Source organism: Rattus rattus, chromosome 4, assembly GCF_011064425.1.
Source record: "Rattus rattus isolate New Zealand chromosome 4, Rrattus_CSIRO_v1, whole genome shotgun sequence".
NCBI classification, from domain to species: Eukaryota; Metazoa; Chordata; class Mammalia; order Rodentia; family Muridae; genus Rattus; species Rattus rattus.
This window is the reverse complement of record NC_046157.1, coordinates 52,761,238-52,780,695: the sequence shown is the minus strand read 5'-3', so window position 1 is coordinate 52,780,695 and position 19,458 is coordinate 52,761,238. Positions and strand designations below refer to the sequence as shown.

General features: G+C 45.2%; 1 protein-coding gene across 3 annotated transcripts in view; it reads left to right on the top strand.

The window, feature by feature from the left end:
- Window positions 1–19,458, top strand: part of Itsn1 (intersectin 1) — a 176,310-nt gene that overhangs the window by 87,748 nt on the left and 69,104 nt on the right. For all 3 annotated transcript variants that reach the window (XM_032900414.1, XM_032900413.1, XM_032900412.1), the window contains exons 15-18: window positions 5,573–5,660; window positions 5,873–6,012; window positions 15,887–16,014; window positions 18,530–18,753. In XM_032900414.1, the coding sequence (XP_032756305.1) occupies window positions 5,573–5,660; window positions 5,873–6,012; window positions 15,887–16,014; window positions 18,530–18,753 (580 nt within the window). The remainder of the gene's footprint in view (window positions 1–5,572; window positions 5,661–5,872; window positions 6,013–15,886; window positions 16,015–18,529; window positions 18,754–19,458) is intronic.

The following is a 19,458-nucleotide window of genomic DNA, read 5'->3' as shown; positions in this document are numbered from 1 at the left end:
GGCAAGGGAAGAGCTGTGACTGTCCTGAGGCTGTCCCAGGCTATGGCAGGCAAGTCACAGCACCAAGACCACGGGCCGGAGCAGGTGGGAGTCGGGTCACAAGGGACACGTTGTCCGTCAGTGGGATGTTGGCCTTCCTTTGATAATTGCAGTGAGTTTGTGCATCAAGTGTTTTCGTGGGTATGAGAGTGCCGGCCATGCTGACTGGGTGGGTACAGTGGAGTGCTGGAGTGCCTCTGCCTTCCTCTTGCTGCCCTCCTGTTGGATGCTGGCATTATCCAGGCGGTCTGTCGGTGTCAGGCTCTTTCTCTCAGCGTGTTGCTAAGGGTTTACTCATGTTGAGGGAGTAAGTGGGCTCCTTTCTCTCTAGGTAAGTATTCCACTATTTACCCAGTTTGGGAGCTAAAATCATTTTCCTACATTTTTACTTATTATGTGGGGGACATGCATGTGGAGGTGAGCTCGAGGGTGGTGTTTCCTCTCCTGCCATGTGAGTTCATGTTCTCAGCTTGATGAGTCTTCCCCAGCTGAGCTATCATGCTTGCTCCAGTTTGGGAGAATTTATATGTGCAGGTCTTGTGTGGAAACATTTTGTTTCCCCTGGGCAAACGTTTCCCTGTGAATTGCTCTTCATGGGCTTGGTGAGCACCGCTGGTGTGTTTGTCCGTTACTCTGACAGCTTAGGTGAGCGGTGGGCTTGCTCCTCCTCCTCATGGCATCTGATATTTTGAGCTTCACCCCTTCAGGTGGGGACGTAGCGCTGTGGCCTTGGTTTGCACCTCTGCATTCTAAAGCTGTTGAGCGCTGTTTCGGGTGTTCACTGGCATGTGTGTTTTGTTTGAACAAATCTTTGGTCTCTTTTTATTGGATTGAAGAATGTTGAGTTCCTTACATTTTTTTTCCATCAGCGAGCCATTCGTCAGATAACTTGTTTTGCTGATATATGACATTTTCTCCCTCAGTTTCACTTAATCTCTTCGCTTGTTGTGTTTTGTTTGGTTGACATTTGAGATAGGATCTTGCCAGGATCTGCCCTGTATCCCTGGTGGTCTGAAACTCTGTAGACTAGGCCTGCTTTGTGCCTGGGGCACTCATGGGGCCTCTGCTCTCCAAGTACTGGGCCTCTGCTCTCCAAGTACTGGTTCACGGGCATGCGCCCGCGCCGACAGGTCCACTTGCTGGTCACATGTGGCATTTTCCTAAGGGCAGGTGTTTATGTTTGATAAGGTCCAGTCTGCTAATTTTTCCTTTGGTTCTAAGAAATTAAGAGATAAGTGCATTCTGTATGCTTTCTTTGGGCTGTTTCTTGTGCTTGGGTCCAAATCCACTTCCAGTTGATGTTGCATGCAGTGAAGATGAGGGTAACAGATCTTTATCCATACAGACAGGTACTCAGCACCATTGGCTGAAAACTCCCTTTCACTTCCCTTGGTAGCCACGGAAAGCTAACTGAATATTCTCTTACAGGTCTGTTCTGGATTGTGTTCCTTGCTCTGTCTGTCCTTTCTCCTGGTTGTCGATAATCATGGTGATAAGTAGTGTGAATTCTCTATTCCCCTCTCTCTCTTCTCCATTTTATTTTCTGTCTCTCTGAAATCCTTTACATTGCCAACACAGGAATCGCTTCTTGGTTTCGTTTTAAAATTTAAAAAAAAAAACAATTATGTTGAAATTCCTTGCATTTATAGGTTAATCTGAAAAGATCCATCATCCTAACAATATCGAATCACATGGCCTTGCGCTTGGGTCATTACATATTGCAGCAGAACCTTTCGCAGAACCTTTCGTTTTCAGTGTACCCATGTTAATCTCTAAGATTTTCCTTTTCTAGCCTGTGTATCTTCTGTTTTCCTTTTTTCTTTTGTTTTCAATCTTACTGCATTGAACAGGACCTCTAATAAGTATATAGTTATAGTTATATACATATAGTATGTGTATGTTATATATAATTATATATGTATATAATATGTGTCTATTCTTTCTGTATATATTCTATAAGAAGTAAGTGCTTGTCTTGGGCCTTAGTCATGGATGGGCGGCTGATTGGGCCCTTGTCCTGTTTGGCCCCTACTGAGGTGACAGAGGTTTCTTCCCTCTATTTTGTTAATAAGGTGGTTCACAGTGATTGAACTTTGAACATTAAGCCAGGGGTCCATTCCTGACTAAGCACACTCTGTCACAGTGTATAATTCATAAACATTTTATTAGATCGTTTTCTATTGTTTTATCAGGAGTTTCTCATGCTCATCCATGGAGACTGATTGGAAGTTTTCTTGTGAATGTCCTCATCTAGTTTTGGCATGAGGTTAATACAGGCCTCAACATAGATTGGTACTGAATGCTCTTCTTCCTAGAACTCTAGAGATGTTGATGTTGAGGCATTTTGGTGACAGTAGTGAAAGCTCTAAGGTTTGTTTGTTGTGAGACTTTTTAATTGAAAACTGTATCCAAGCTGGGCAATGGCACAGGCCTTTAATCTCAGTGCTAGAGAGGCAGAGGCAGGTTCAAAGCCTGCATGGTCTACAGAGCAAGTTCCTGGACAGCCATGGCTACACAGAGAATTCCTGTCTCAGAAAAATAAAAAAAAAAAGTAAGAAAATTGTGTTCTGTAGATAATAAAGCTACTGAAACTTTGTGTTTCTTCACGACTCTTTCAGTATGTATGTTTTAATTAGTTTGTTCAATTATCTAAATGATCAAATATATGTTCATAGAGCTGTCAGTCAGTCTGTAGCATCTGTAGTGATGTGTCTGTCTTCTTTCCTGGTGGCTACCATTGCCTCTCACTCTCTTCCCTGGCTCAGCTCCTCCCTCCTGCTCCCCTTCCTGCTCCCCTGCCTGTGCTTCCTCCACCAACCCATCGACCAATCAGGAAGCTTACTGATTTTATTGTTTTCTGTCCTCCCTCCCTCCCTCCCTCCCTTGTTTTGTTTCACTGTATACCTTTGGCTGCCCGGGAACTGGCTCTGTAGCCCAGGCTGGCCTCTCACTCAAGAGATCTGCCTGTCCCAGCCTCCAGAGCACTGGGATTAAAGGTGTGGATTAAACCATCTTGGCTTTATCAATACTCTTCAGACAAGCTCTTGTCTGTGATGATTTCTCTGTGATGTGTTTTTGTTATATTCCATCAACTTAAGTGCTCTTCTTGTCATTTTTCTCCCTTTACTTATTTTGAGTTTAACTTAATTTTTCTCCATTTATTAGCAGGATTATTATAACTCTTTTGAATTATAATTATTGTCACCACAGCCATAGCTGTATTCCATGAGGTTTTAGACATTACGCTTTCATTTATTGACTTTTGTCATTTCTTTGATTTCTAAGTAGACTTATATTGTTTGGCTTTGAAGTACGTATTTATTTTTTGTTTACTTATGTCATCTGAATGAATATTTTGTGTGACTTTAGTCCTTTTAAATATATTGAGACTTTGAATCCAGTATAAGCTTAGTGAGTATTCCCCTATACCCCTATACAGCTACTGGAAAAATATATGTATTCTGTTTCACTGTGGTGGTGTGTCTTTTAGCCAGCGAGAGCAAGCTGATTTATGATGGAGTTCAAGGGCCCTTACAGATCTGTGCCTTTGTGGTGTTGGCGGTGCTGGGGATCCCACACGTCTGTGAGCATTCTAGGCAACACACTCCCGAGTTAGACCCTCCCCCTGTGACTGCTGCCGTTACTCAGAGAGGAGCATCCTCCCTCAGAAGAGGTTCCCATTCTGTTCTGTCTGTTGTTTCCTGTAATTGAATGTAGCATCCGTGTGAGATTGAGGCTGTGATCAGGAAAATAACTAGTATGAAGTTCATGGCCAGAAATTGTTTTCAAATATTAAAAATTATCTTTACTTTTTTGAAGTATGTTCTTCTGCATTGTAGCTCCTTTTATTTTATTTATTTATTATTTATTTGTTCATTTGTTTTGAGATGGGAGTCTCACTCTATAGCTCTGGTTGACTTTGAACTTGAGGAGATCCACTTGCCTCTATCTAGTGCTTAGCTTAAAAGTGTGAGCTGCCATACCCTGCCCTTGAAGCTTTCTAAAATTAGCTATTACTGAGAAATCTGGGCAAAATGTTACCCAAAGATATTTAGGGTAAGGATCATGTGCTCCGTGTGCCACAGTTGTGACTGAACACATTTAGTACCAGACACAGAAGTGTTCATTATTGGTAGGTGCAGATCCTGCATAACTAGTGAGGTGACCGCAGCTCATGCTTTGAGGAAGAGAAACACACAGGCAGTAAGGCCTTCGCTCCTCCTGTTCATTCACACTCTGCAGTCAGTCCTGGCGCTCTTGGTGTCAGTGTGACCCTATTGGAGAAACTTAGAGCATAAGGTTTTTTTTTTTTAAGATTTGCTTTAATTCTGTATGCCTGTGTGTATATCTGTGTCTCGGTGTTTCTGGGTATGTGTCTGTGTGTTTGTCTCTGTGTCTGTGTGTAGGTATGTGTGCATGTTTGTATGTCTCTGTGTCTGGGTATGTGTCTGTGTGTTTATGAGTCTCTATGTCTAGGTGCGGATATGTGCCTATGAGTGCATGGCTGTGGAGGAGTGCTAAATCCTGAGTCCTTTGTGAAAACAGCCCTGTTCTTAACCCCTAAGCTATGCCCAGCCTGGGCTATGCATTTTAAAGTGCCATTTGCATGGGGGACATCTTAGTGGGTAGAAAGTGGAGCGGGTTCCTCCTGATGTGGGTTTTAAAGAGGCCTTGAAACCACTGAGTGGGCTTTGTTTTCCAGGACAAAGGTCCGCTGTGTATTTTGTTTTGTGAAAGTCTGCTGTGGGTTACTCATAGCCTGAGAGGTCTCTAAATCCTCTCTGAGTTAACCTCCATGCCAGTGTGAGTCTACAGTGGGTTGCAGAGAGGCTGGATCTGAGCCGCCACAGGAAATTCTCACAAGAGTCATTTTCCCCACCAAGGTAAAAATAAACGTCAAGTAAACCAGCAAGGCTGCCAGTTTACTAAAGTGACTACCAGATCCTTTCAGCTGAAATTCAACAAACACTGTGCTTGGCACGCTCCCGCTGACGTTCCAAATGCCTCCTTGTGCACTTTGGGTTTAACTTTTTCTTATGCCAGTTTAAAAAGGGGGGGGGGGACGACGAAGAAAAAGGACTCTTCTTGGATTTAAAGTTCCCGTGTGATGGAGAAACTTGGGTAGCATCTAGGATTCTAGTCGTGACAGATGTCCTTCTGAGTTCTGTGTCTAACTTGAGGCATGCAGTCGGCCTCGGTTTAAGCTACTGAGGCCTGGTACTCAGAACAGAGCCGTGGCTGACCCCCACTGCGCTAACCCTGACCCTACATAGAGCCAGGTCGTGGCCTGCGTGCTGCATCTCTGCAATTGAGAGAACTGAAGTTTCAGCTACCTGGATTACATTGCTTAAGGCGTATAAGTGTGCAGTGTGCCACACCCACAGAAGCAGAACCAAAGGGAGACGTGTTTGGCAGTTAATTCTTTGGAGAGCATGGCAGGGCAGTGTGTAAAAGATGCAGGTGAGGTTGGAAGTGACCGGGAGGGACCTGGGATGTCAGGGTCACTCACTTGCTGTCTCCTCCCTCTCCCTAGGAATCTCAGCAGATGCTTGGAAGACTTATTCCAGAGAAGCAGATACTCAGTGACCAGTTAAAGCAAGTCCAGCAGAACAGCTTGCATAGTAGGTGTCTTCTTTATTTGTAAGTTTCCCTTGTTCTGTTGACACCCGGTCCCAAATGCTGGCACTGCTTGGTCCTCGGCCTTCGAGCATGCCCGGCATTTGTTTTATCACTGAGTCTCGCTCATTCCCCTCCCTCCCAGCAAGTGACATGAGAGGTGAGCATGTTCCTCGCTGTTAGCTAAAGTTCTCCTGTCTTGTGTGTTCTGAAATAGGAGATTCGCTTCTTACCCTCAAAAGAGCCTTGGAAGCAAAGGAACTGGCCCGGCAGCAGCTTCGAGAGCAGCTGGACGAGGTGGAGAAAGAGACCAGGTCAAAGCTGCAGGAGATTGATGTTTTCAACAACCAGCTGAAGGTGACTCCTGTGGGTGGTGTGGCCTCCCCTTTAACTGGTCTTGCCTGGTGACCCTCAGGCAGGAAGATTCATTGCACTGGCTTGTGAGCCGTGGTTCAGGGCTCCTGTACGAATGATGTCACGGTGCCCTCAGTTGTGCTTTCCTGCTCTGATGTCTGTACGTTAGCCTGTGTTAGCCCCTGCTCACAGAATTTTTGTTTGCCTGTTTGTAAGCACATCACATCCAAAAGCAAGGCCTAAAGTGTTCTCTTTTGTGTATTTATTGAGGATTACCCAGGTGCTTTTCTGGTTTGAACCTGAGATTTTTCCTGCCACTCCATAAAGATCATGCCTAAGTGTAGACCTGTTTATCTCCTTTCATTTCTTTTTAAAGATTTATATATATGCGTACACTGTCTCTGTCTTCAGACACCAGAAGAGGGCATCAGATCCCATTACAGATGGTTGTGAGCCACCATGTGGTTGCTGGGACTTGAACTCAGGACCTCTGGAAGAGCAGTCAGTGCTCTTAACTGCTGAGCCATCTCTCCAACCCCTTCTTCTTTCTTTTTTAAATGCCTTTAGCTTTATTATTTCCTGGGGTCATTGCTCTTCTCTCTGGCACAACTGTTGATGGCTTTGTCACACTGCATAGTAATTCTAGGAAAACACACACACACACACACAGTCTCAGTCTCCCCCCCCCCCTTATAATTTACTATGTATGGCCCATTTAGCTTCTGATACTTAGAAATAAAATCCCTTTACTACTAAAAGAAAATGTTAAATTAGAAAGCATATTTGAGATTCTTTGTTGCCCTTTGGTTTGAGAGTCCACGCCAGATCGTCTAGACACCCAAGTTAAAGTATTTGTGCAGCATGGGGAATGAACTTTCTCAGTTCTACAGTTCCAGGAAAGTGCTGGCCCTTGGGAGTGCAGTAAGCCAACGTGTGTTTCTATCCACGTTACTCTCCTGTTACTCTGTGTGTCTGTGCGTGCCTATGTCCTGTATTTGAGCACATGTGTATCATATCAGTCCTGGAGGTTCCTCTGTTAGTTCTCTATCCCCCCAAGTACAATAAAAATGTTCTCATTTGTTCTCACTGGAACTTATCATGGCTTTAAGCAAAAAGAATTTAACTATTCTACGTTTTCAAGTAGTTCTCGGAGTGTAGAGCATTGAGTGTTACTCGGCTCCGGAACACAGAGGCGGCACCGCTTTTGCCCTAACGGTTCCTTTTCTAGACGTTTGGCTCAAGACTTGGGTCGGCTGTTAGGAAAGATGCTCAGGCAAAGGCTTTGTACTGACGCGCAGATCTGTGACTAAATGACGTGTGCTCAGCGCTGTGGCCATTGCTGCACAGAACACCGTCAGATGGGTTGCCTTGCTCTCGTGACTAATTAGTGTGTGACTGACTGCGTGTGGTATCCTCTACAAAGGCGAATGTTAACTTCTCACACATACTGGCCCTTTCCCAAATATGCTTATTTAGAAATTACAACATTTCTTCCTTCTTTTTAATTCTTATTTTGGTTTCTTGTTAGCTGTAAAGTTCATATGTCAAATGCAAATCATGGCCGTGTTGTTCACACCTTACCATAGCCGTGTTGTTCACACTTATGGGGTCCAGGAAGGTGTTCTGTTGTCTGAGGTTTGCTGTTTCTGGACTTCCCTGAACCTGTAGAAACCAAACAGAAAGGAGACCACTGGGAGGGTGAGTTAACATTTAGTGTCTCTGGTTCTCCTGCAGTTTTTCTTTGTTTCCGCCACGCTGAAAAATACAAAGCCTTTTCCCCTGACTTTAGAGCATAGATATATGGTTCAATAGCAACCCTAATTTCTTACAGGAATTACCAGAAGGAGCCTGGGCCTGACCCTTAGTGTTTCTTTGAGTCAGTCCCTCTGCAGACAGCAGTGCTTCTGGAGCACCTCACGAGTGCTGTAAGATTTACTCCTCACTTTCCCAGAGAGATGCAGCGCCGACGCCCTGTCACCCCCAGGGAGAGCTTGTTGCATGCACAGCTGCTGTATTCTCAAAGGGACCCAGACAGTGAGTTAGGGTGTAGCAGATTTACTTCATGTTCACAAAGGTCATGCATTCACAGGCACAGAGACCAAGCCATTGACTGCATGGTTACTAACAAAGCTTTAACGTGAGTTGCCTAGGACACCAATCCATGGGAAGCAGTTTGACTGGGGGTGTGGATCGGGTGAGGACCACTGCCCGGGCAGTCACTCACTGGTCTCACGAGCACTCACACCTAGCTTGGTTTTATGGGTATAAATGGATTTTGTTTTATGACCGAAACAGTAAAGACTAAGGATTTTTTGTCCTTTTATGCATACATAACATAAATTTATGATTTTCCCTAGATTCATCTTCCTCTGAAGGTTTCCCCCATTTTCTTTATTTTAGGAAGGGTTACATTTTTATCTTTTCTGATAAGCAGTGATGGAAAATCTCACATAGTTATCTAAAATGATAGGAGAATCTTGCTGTAGAACAGGCCTTTGTTTCATTCTGGAACAAAACTCACAGGAATAGCTCAATGATAGAGCATTTGGATACCATGCCCGAGGCCATGGGTTCAATCCCATCGCAGAATGAATAATAAGCTAGATGCTCAGAGGCACAGCACTGCTGGCCACGTGGGGTTTAACACGTGACCTCAGACGGAGGCCTTTACCCTCATCCTGCTCTATTAGAGATGCGGGACTCTTTCATTTCACAGAGGCTGTTTCCCATGCATCTAGACAGATCCCTTATCAGTGTGGTGTTACTCCAGAGGTGGAGACAGCTCTAGCCAGTGGTAGTGTGAGCAAGGCTGTGGCTCACCCCTGTTCCTGAGGGCCTAGTTCTGCATTGCTCCAAAGCCAAGAGCGTTGGGGAGCAGACATATGGCACACTGACATACAGGGCTCCTTCCTGTGCTGGAGATGCCTGACTCGACATGCCTAAAATTCGAGACTCTGGACAGTAAGGCGGACCATCTAACCAGCGTACTAGCCAGGAGCAGATTTTGATAGCTCCCAAATTATTCTCATTCTCATTCTCTCTCTGTCTCTCTCTCTCTCTCTCTCTCTCTGTCTCTCTCTCTGTCTCTCTCTCTCTCTCTCTCTCTCTCTCTCTCTCTCTCTCTCTCTCTCTCTGTGTGTGTGTGTGTTTTTTTTATTTGTATATTTGTTTTTAGAGACAGGGTCTCTCTTGTAGCCCTGATTGTATGTCCTGTGCTGAGATTTAAGGCATGTGCCACACTCTATGCCCAGCTAAATTACTACTGTTTAGCATCTTCATTCAGTGACCAAATTTATTTACCATTTATTTATAAATTTGTTTATAAAATGTGTCTTATATACAACCAACACATCTCAAACTCATGCTCTTGAAATATCTATAGCTTTCTTGTTACATCTCATTTTACAAAAAAATCAGGTTTCAGCTTTTTTGGACAAGCTGTGGTGTCTGAAGGGCACATAGGGGCATGCTGTAATCCTGGGACCTGTAAGTTACAGTGCTGAGAGATACAACAGTTCTAAAGAGTGTCAGACGACACTGAAGAAGCCTGGGACCTCTCTTGTCCTTGACAATGGTGGTTGCTTCTGAAATACTTTTTCTTGGCACTGACAGTGTAATATTCCAATATTTTAACAGTAATGTTGCATGGTCACAAAAAGCATGGGTTATGTTTATAAACTTGTACTGTGTGCTAAATACAAAGAATCGGACACTCAAAGGGGCGAGGTTTGTGTTTCCCACTGAGTAGGTGAGTCCTTGTTGGTTCCTGTTTCCTGCCTGTGTGCTGCTTTCTTCTTCCTGTTGGTGGCCATGGAGGGGGCAGTGCCTCACAGTTCCCCTAGGCTGTGCCATCACTAGAAGGTCCCCATGCCCTACTCTAATCTTTCTCAGGCTCTGAGCTTCAGTCTCCCCTCCCGAGTGTTACCAGGAAGTCCTAAGTCATGTTGCTCTTGAGTGATGGGGGAAACTTGCTTGTTCTTCCCAGAAAGATGTGTGTGAGGGAGGGGTGAGTGACTGAGTTGTGAGCTCAACAAGACACCATGGTCTCTATAACCAGCATAGTAGACCATCAAGTTTGCCAGTATAAAAATGTGAAGAGGGTAGGGAGTTATGTCTGAGTATTTCTGGCACACATGGGCAGTGTCACGATTGATCTGTTACTTCAAAGTGTGGACAGTTTCATTTCTTAGTGAAATCCAAGTATCTAGGGAAGATTCAGAATTAAGAATCATGGTCCATAATATGCTATGAAATTTGGTTTCTTACATTAAGTGCAGGATCATTAAAGACTCTGGCTGTGGTGATGGCCAGAAACCGAGTGGACGTTGAAGTGATAGCGCCAGTCATGGTAACCAAGGCTGCTCGCTTAACTGAGGCTCTGTGCTCCTGGTTTCAGACACTGGCTTTCATGGCAAGCGCATTCGTTGTGAAGGCAGAGAAAGGCAGGATGTGAGCAGGGAGGGGGGAACAGAGAAGGAAACACAGAGCAGAGTGAGAAGTCCGGACAGATGCATGTGGAGGGAAACTGATCCAGAGAGAAGAGCAGGCAAGACAGCAGGAGAAAGCACATATAGCAGCAATGCCTCCATGACAGGCAGACGTCTGTCTGCTCCAAGTTTGCCATCCCACTCTGTTGAACATGAAATTTTATTCTTATGTGTCCTTCGGAAAAGGCCCTTCCTGCCTAGAGTAATAAAATCCTCTGATTCCTGTGATTGTGGAGACTCCATCCAGAAGCCTTGAGTGTGAATCAGTTGTTAGACCACTGCCCAGATGAGAGCAGACAGCAAGAGTTACACACCAGGTTTCACACCACACCAGGAGGCTGATTTGGTTGGTTGAGGGGTTTTTTGTTTGATTGGTTGGTTTTGGTTTTAGTTTTGTTGTTTTGTTTTGTTTGGTAAAATGTGGGCTTTTTCTATGTAAAGTTGGAAAAATATTTAATAAAAGATTATCAGAGAAAAGGACAAAGACAGTCTCCTGGAAGGTTTTTTTTTTTTCTCCCGTATCATTTACCCACCAACTTTATGCTTTAGAGGTGACATGCTATAGTAGCTGGCGTGCTACAGTCAGAGGCGTGCTGTAGTAGCCGGCGTGCTACAGTCAGGCGCGTGCTGTAGTAGGCGGCGTGCTACAGTCAGAGGCGTGCTGTAGTAGGCGGCATGCTACAATCAGAGGCGTGCTGTAGTAGCTGGTATGCTACAGTCAGGCGCGTGCTGTAGTAGGTGGCGTGCTATAGTCAGAGACATGCTGTAATAGGCGGCGTGCTACAGTCCGAGGCGTACTGCTGTCCTCAGCAGCATGCGGTACGTAGTAGGTCGCATGCCATAGTTGGTGGTGCGCTCCTCTATGATGGCATGTTTCCTTGTGTATGAAGCTGAGACAGTTGAGGACTTGAGATTTTTAAGAGAGCCCAGAGTCCCATGTTCTTTCTGTGGAAACAGCACTCTAAGCTTCCTGGCACAGAAAGGAGAGGGTCAGACACTGCCCAGAAGCTGATAGTGTGGGCACTACTTGGCGAGTGTTGACTTCGGTTGTGAAAGAATGTTTTGAATATTTTACAAACATTCATAAGAACCTTCTTAGAATTTAGAGAGCAAGTTACACATCTTTATGCTCTTCCTCCTTTTAGTACAGCACATGAATAAACTTTATACTTGGAGTTAAAATGTCCATTTTTCTTTGACTTTGTACATTTTTATGTCTTGAAGTAATTCTTTTCAGATTTCCATGAGGTATGTTTCTGTGTTTTCTGGGCTCATTAACTTGTATTCTCTTTTGTTTGTTTCATCACTTAATTGAGAAATACTATTGTATCTTAAAACTCAGAGTGCCAGCAAGGTGGCTCAGTGATTAAAGAGTTTAGTTCTTGGAACCCAAGTAACAGAAACAGAAAACCAGCTCCCAAAAGTTGTCCTCTGAGCTCCACATACTACACACAATCACACACACATGTGCACATTCTCTCTCTCTCTCTCTCTCTCTCTCTCTCTCTCTCTCTCTCTCTCTCTCTCTCTACCAGTAAATTGATAAATAAAGGACAAAAATACAAATAAAATGAATACCTGGTATTTATCTTGCTGCCCAGATCAGTTTCCCATGAGGTTAATAGTAGAAAGGCTTTTTAGATTTGTGCTGTCGCGTTCAGGAAGTCCCAGTCAGTGGTCCAAGTATGTTTTTACCATTTATCTCCAAAGGACAGCCTGCTGCACAAACAGAAAGCTAAATAATCCTACAAAGTTAGATATCCAGACTGTGAGCGCTTTTCCTGGGGTGCTGGTCTCTTCTCAGCCACTGCTGTCAGTTCTCTTCCTCCTCCTCTTCCTCTCTGTTAAGAGCATTAGTGCATTTTTATGGAGAAATAACCCTTTACTCCTTATTCAGGTGAATATCTCATACTTCAATTAATAGAACTCTGTGTAGTACACCATTTTTGAGTCTCTAAGAGCAAGTGAAGGAGAGGCCATCACAGTAAATGATTCACTGCCCCTTGGCATAGCCGTAAAACAGCCATTAGAGAACTTGAAGTCAAGCCCTATCTGTCAACAGAAAAATAGCTGAGTCTTCTTGGATATTCAATTTGCCAAACATACCCCTTTTGAATTACGAAGTATTATTTCACACCATTTGTGTCACACATTCCTGTTTTCAGAGCTACGCATCCATTTGAGCTGGAGCTCAGGGCCAGCCTGGGCAGCATAGCCAGCCATTTGGGAGTTTAAGATCACCTCCAAGTACATAGTGGATTTGAGGCTACCTAAGACCTTGCTTCAAACCCCACCTCCAAACACTGTAGAAATACAGCCACATGGTGGGATGCTGTGTAATATGCACAAGGCAGTGGATCTATCCCCAGCGCTGTGGGGTGAGGGGGTTACCTATCCTGTGGTAGAAGATAATATTGCCTGCCTGTCTACTGTAAAATACTTCATCCTGTTGAATGGCGCTCCTTAAAGGAAAACCAGCGAAGTCACACACTCAATACTATCATAAGTGTTTAAGCCACAAGATACACAATGGTAATGGCTGGTTTTAGAAGAAGTTAATTTAAGAGCTACAAGTGAGACGCTGCCTTCTGATGTCTTAACTTTTCAGCTTTGAAGTAGAGAAGCATGCTAAAGGACATGTGCATTTTGTAAAGATTTCGAGGGTTGCTTTAATCAGGTAGCCTATAAGGAATAGTTGATAAATTAACAACCTGACTCCATGTTTGCCACCACCTAGGAATTTCATTCTTCCCTTTGAAAGAATGAAAAGGGGGATGTCCAAATAACCGCAGGTGACGTCTGTCTCCTCAGCGGGCTTGAAAGGAGTGTGAGGAAAGCGCTGTTTGTGCGTACACACTCCAGCTGTGCACAGAAGTTTACCATCTAGAACAACAGTGCTCAACCTGTGGGTCACGACCCTTTCACATGCCATTGAAACACAGGTATTTACATGACAGTTCATAAAAGGAGCAAAATTACAGTTCCAAAGTAGTAACAAAAACACAAGATGAGGAACTGCATTGAGAACCGCTCTCTCAGTATTAGGAATACTCTGCTTTTATCGTTTTGAAACTCCCAAATCCAAAGGTGGGGTGAAGCTCAGACCGCGAGCAAACCCACTCAGGTCGCCTCCCTCCGTCCTTAAAGCTTTTTACACATCTCGGCAGTGTTCGACTTGGATGAAATAAAAAGTAGAAAATCTGACATCTTCCAATCTGGATCATAAGCTGCCACAGCCTTCTGCTAACATTCTCGGGCATCTGTTCTTTTATGGCTCCTACAAGCTCTGTTTCCTTAGAGGCACTCGAGGCTCAAGATAGGCTGGGTCTGAGCTGTGATGCTGTTGTCTTCAAAAGAAGCATGGTCCTACCTTGCGGTGTGATTGGCGCTGGGCTGTTGTTTGTGAGATTGTCTTCTGTTGTCTCCTTCTGTCACTTCGTGCCACTTTCTCATCCCGTGCCACTTCTGAACATCTCTAGTTGCTTCCGTATGTCTGGACCTGACTTCTTGACTTCGGTATGGGAAGTTGCATAATTCTTAGGAAAAATGAACCATCTTGATTTGATGGCTACATTGGATCACAGCCAGTGTCTATCCTGGTTTCACAGCACCTGCTGTTAAGTATTTTAAATGTTATCCTCCTAAAGTTAAATTCCCCTAGAGAACATACCTTTTATTTTTTAAATGCATAACTGGGGAGCTGAAAAGATAACTCAGTAGAGTGTTTGCCACATAAACAATGAAGACGCACAAGCCACAGCCTGAGTTTGATTCCAGCACCCACATGAAAAGCTTGCTGAGACACTGGCTGATATTTGTAATCAAAGACCATGCACATTCCTGAGCTCACTTGCCTAAGTGAGGCCCAGCTTCCAGTGAGAGACAGTACACACACACACACACACACACACACACACACACACACACACACACACGCACGCACACACACACGGTTGATGGGGCCTGGAGAGATGGAGATCCTGGCCCCTTCCTTGGGACACTAGAGCTTGATTTAGTGTCACTCCCACAGTTACCCCATGCTGTGACACTTTGCTTTCATAGAGCGAGTGAATTAATCCCTTCTGCTTGTTTTTAAAGCACCAGCTCTAAACCCACAACCACACTGTTCTTCCGTGTTATTAGGGATACTTATTTGTCATTACAAATGACCTTAGAAGCTAGCGTGGCTGGACTTTTAGCATAATGCTGTTAGGTTGTAACAGCCCAATGCGTTCAAGTTAGGAAGGCGATGAAAACTGGGATTCTTTTCCCCACCCAGAATCAATGTTCTCTTTCCATCCCAGTTTCAACCAGAGGGGGAGGGGAGCTCCGTCATTACTTCCCAGTGGCCAATCTCGGGTGCCTGTCTCCTCCCTAGCTCAGCCCCTGACCCAGGCTTCCTTCCTTAACCCAGCAGCTACATGTCCAGGGCTGCTGCTGTAGGAGATGGCCCAGGTCTCTGAAGTGCCTTCCCTCCTGTCCTCCAATATCTCCCCGCCCAATTTCCTCAAGGTCTCCTGTGCGATAGGTAGCAGTGCCACCAGACACAACCAGCCCAACATGGTTGTCATATTTATGGACGTACACTCCGGATCTTAAGCAATTCTCTATCACATAATTCCCTTGGCTTTCAGTAGGCTGCCAGTGCAACTGCCATTATTTCTTGGGGTTGCTATAAAGTGAAGAAACCAGATCTGGAAAGATGGCTAGCACAGGGCTTTGTGAGAATAGACTTTCCAATAGCTGTGATTTGAAGAAAAATAAACCCCACAGTGTGTGTTGAGGCTCTGTGAAGCTCACAGAGACTATCAAATCTATGGACTCAAGTCTCAAAGAGCTGAGTTTTAAACAGTGGCTGTGTAAAGTACTGTGTGTGTGTGTGTGTGTGTGTGTGTGTGTGTGTGTTTCCAAAGCTGGGGGGGGGTGTGGATTAATTATAGTAGCTATAGTTTTATTCACAAACCACCACATAAAACTAGTTACCTTCCAGTACTGTTGAGTTTTTCCCAGTGTAGTTCCCCCCCACTGCCCCTCACAAACAAGGGCCTTTCAAACAGATCCTGGAGGCATGGGTGGGTGTGGGGGAGGGGGAGGAGCATAGCTCAGTCTTAGAACACTTGCCTAGTGTGTGCAAGGTCTCAGACTCCATCCCCAACCCCAGGGACAAGTAAATGTCATGGGAAATGACATACTGTGTTGCGGCCTGCTCGAATATACTCTAGGACAATGACTGTGATCAGTCATGTCAGAGTGCAGCGAGTTCAATTCTGAGTGACCGTCTGTCAACACCGAAAGTCTCCTGCCAGATGCCCAGGCCTGGCCGCTGAAATGTTGCGTGCTCGTGAACCGCTCATGTTCATCTGCTCTGAAACTGTCCTGATTCCTTCTAGGAACTGAGAGAGATACACAGTAAACAGCAGCTCCAGAAGCAGAGGTCCATCGAGGCGGAGAGGCTAAAGCAGAAAGAGCAGGAGAGGAAGAGCCTGGAGTTGGAGAAGCAAAAGGAAGAAGGTCAGAGGTGAGTGACCTCAGGGCCTGTGGCATTCGCTCTTGTTCTCACATCTCCAAACGGTTACTGTACCAGCAAAGATGTGTGTGGGCAAACAGACGAGCAGTTTGAATCTCTGCTTCAAGCACACACGCTGTCCCCTGAAGTTTTTGGTTAGTTAGTTCCCAGTGCTCTCTTACGTAGACAATGGAAGTAGACAAGAAAATTGGGACACTCGGTTAGTTCATTTGCATGCCAATGACCAAAAGAGATTTCCGGTTCACAGCCTCCTAATAACAGTGATGGTCTGAGATCAGGGTTTGGAAGCAAAGCCCCCAGTCTGCTGCCACAAGCTTCTCCAGAGCACCAGGAATGCGCCTCTCTGCCTCCTTTCTTGTTTACTGCAACTGCAAATTAAACTGCAGTACAAAAGGTGGAGCTGGGCCGCCAGTGCCTGGAACACAAACTGTTTCTGTTTGGATATTCGTGCCGTTTTCTCGCCTTTTTCTATGTAACATTCTGTAGTCGTTGTAGAAATTTGTTTGCTACCTTTTAGTTCGTGGGTTTGTGCTTTGTGAAATTCAATTCATTTAGAGTCCAGAAAACTAGAATGACCCAGGAGATGTCCCCAGGGAGATGCCACAAAGTATAAACCGGGTTATTGAAATTACACTGAGAAGAGTAGGAGACGAGACATCCCGGGGGACGTGCACAGTAGGTGCTGGTTCCGTGACACTGCACAGACCTATCCGCCTGCTTTGTGCTGGGCACTAGGACCCTTTGAGCTTGTTTTGTGTTTGTGTGTTTTTATGTTTAATGCCAGGGATCTTATACAAGTGTATTAGACTGAGAACTTACTTTATTTTATTGTTTTTCTTTACAGTGGGGTACATAGTATGTGCTGACTCTCAAACTCTCTTTTTTTAACTGTTATAGTGTGTGTGTGTGCACATGCATTCTCACAGGCTTGTGTCACTATGCATTTGTGGAAGTCAGAGAACATCTTTCAAAAGTGGGTTCCCTTCAACCACATAGGTTCTGCAGATCAAACTTCTCAGACTTGGATGCAATTGAGCCCTCTCCCTACCCCCGATTGTCATTGTAGTTTATGAAACGCTTTTATTACTAATGTCGAAACAAAACTCTACTCCTACAGAGCATAAATAAACTGAAGATCAATGTAGAAAATACTACACTACCAATAGAATATGAGATACATATTCTCACTGTACAGTGAGGTGTATATAGGACCCAAAACTTAAGAAATCTCTTGTTTTTTTACCCTCTAATAAATGTACTTGGGTGCTTTTTTTTTTTTTTTTTTTTTGATGTATTGAGACAGTGTCTCTATAGCCCTGACTATCCTGAAACTCCCTGTGTAGACCAAGTAGGCCTTAAAATTGCAGAGATCCTCCTGCCTCTGCCTTCAGAGTACTGGGCAGAATCGAGGTTCATGTCCAGACAGACCACACCAGGCCAATATAGTTCCACGTGGGGAGGTTTATGGGGGCGATGGAGACAAAGGGACAGGGGAGAGAGCGGCGTCAGGAAGGGTCTGCCTTTTATTTAGACTGTGATAACCTAACTGCTCGCAGGTAAAAGTGGGGGGGTGTAAACCAAATGGATGCTGGGATTGTATGACCATTGCCATGGCAACAGATGCCTGGGTCCCTGTCGCCTATGGTTGACTTCAATGCTGGGTTTGGAGGTGAAAGCCAGTTCCTGATACCAACACTGGGAGTAAAGGCAAGCTCAACAAACAGCCCTTTTATGCTTTTTTAAAAAAAAAAAGCATTTTATGGGGCTGGAGAGATGGTTCAGAGGTTAAGAACACTGTCTGCTCTTCCAGGGTTCAATTCCAAGCACCCACATGGCAGCTCACAACTGTCTATACTGTCTATAACTCCAGTTCCAGGGGATCTGATGCAGGCTTTAAAACACCAATCAATGCTCATAAAATAAAAATAAATTAAAAAATTTAAACGAAAGGACATTCTGTGTGCACTAGATTTTTGACTGCATGTCGATCTGTGAATGTTGGGCTCTCAGGCAGGGAGAGGGCAGTGGACCCTGTGCCTCTGGAGTCACAGATGGTTGTGAGCTGTCGTGTGGGTGCTGGGAACCAAGAGTCCTGCAAGGACAGCAAGTGCTCTTTCCACTGTGCCATCGGTCAGTCCGTCTGTTTCGCCTTCAGGTTTGGTATGTGTGTCAGTGTAGTGCATCCTGCCCGGGGGACCTGAGGACCTCAGACTCAGGCTCCCCTATAGCAGCCGCATCCCACAGGGGTTGGCTGGTCTCACTTTCATAACGCGTACGTGCATTGGTGCTCTGGGGCTTTTGGTCACTCATATCAGTTACTATCCGGCGAAATGTACCTTTTCTTAGTCTTTTCTGTGTGGGGGGCGGTTCCATTATCTGTGAAGAGCAACCTTCCCCCAGTGTTGAGCAGCTCTGCCTAGAGGGAGGCACTCTTTGGTGATGGGGGATGGGGAGACTGTGCAGTCACAGTTGCTTCCATGCTGCAATCAAGCATCTTTGTTGGCAGACGAGTTCAGGAAAGGGACAAGCAATGGCTGGAGCATGTGCAGCAGGAGGAGCAGCAGCGCCCTCGGAAACCCCACGAGGAGGACAAACTGAAAAGGGAAGACAGTGTCAAGAAGAAGGAGGCGGAAGAGAGAGCCAAGCCGGAAGTGCAAGACAAGCAGAGTCGGCTTTTCCATCCACATCAAGAGCCAGCTAAGCCGGCTCAGGCACCCTGGCCCACGACAGGTATCAGAGGGGCTGAGGCGCCAGGCTCTGTCTTGGTCACCTCCATACGTATGTGTCCTCTCCCCCAAGAGCCCCTGAGCAGTGTCTATGCCTGATCACCATCTGCCCTGAGTACTGGTTTTTGGAGACAGGTTCTTACTCTGTAAACCAGGCTACCCTCAGACTCAAGACATCGCCTGCCTCTGCCTCCTGAGTGCTCCTTAGAGGCGTGTGCCACCGCGAGCCACCGCGAGCCACCTCGCTTACCTTAGTAGAGCTGAGCTGCCTGTCTCTGTCTGGGTCCTGTAGCTCTCCACTTCCCAGGTGTGCACAGGGAGCCCCTGATGTCCAGGAGCCCTCTGCCGGCTGGTCCAAGGGGCAGGAACCCTACTTGTAGATATGTTACAGGCGCTGAACTGGACATTGAAAAAAGTCACTTAACTGTTTCTCTAGTTCGGTATTTTCCCTATTTTCCCTAGTTTTGTTATGTGTTAGTTGCTATGCCAGCTGCTTTTTTGTCTACACTGGGTTGTACGCCTTTTGAAAAGTGTAAGTCAGGGTTTTTGCACATTCAGTACGACTTGCCTCTTTTAAAAAGCAGGTGAGTAAAAGGCTGGCTTTAACTAATAAAGGCTATCACTCAGATAATATCAGCTGCAAGCTAATTTTCAAACTCCTTAACTACTACGATATACAGAAATCACCAGATAACTTGATACCATCTCA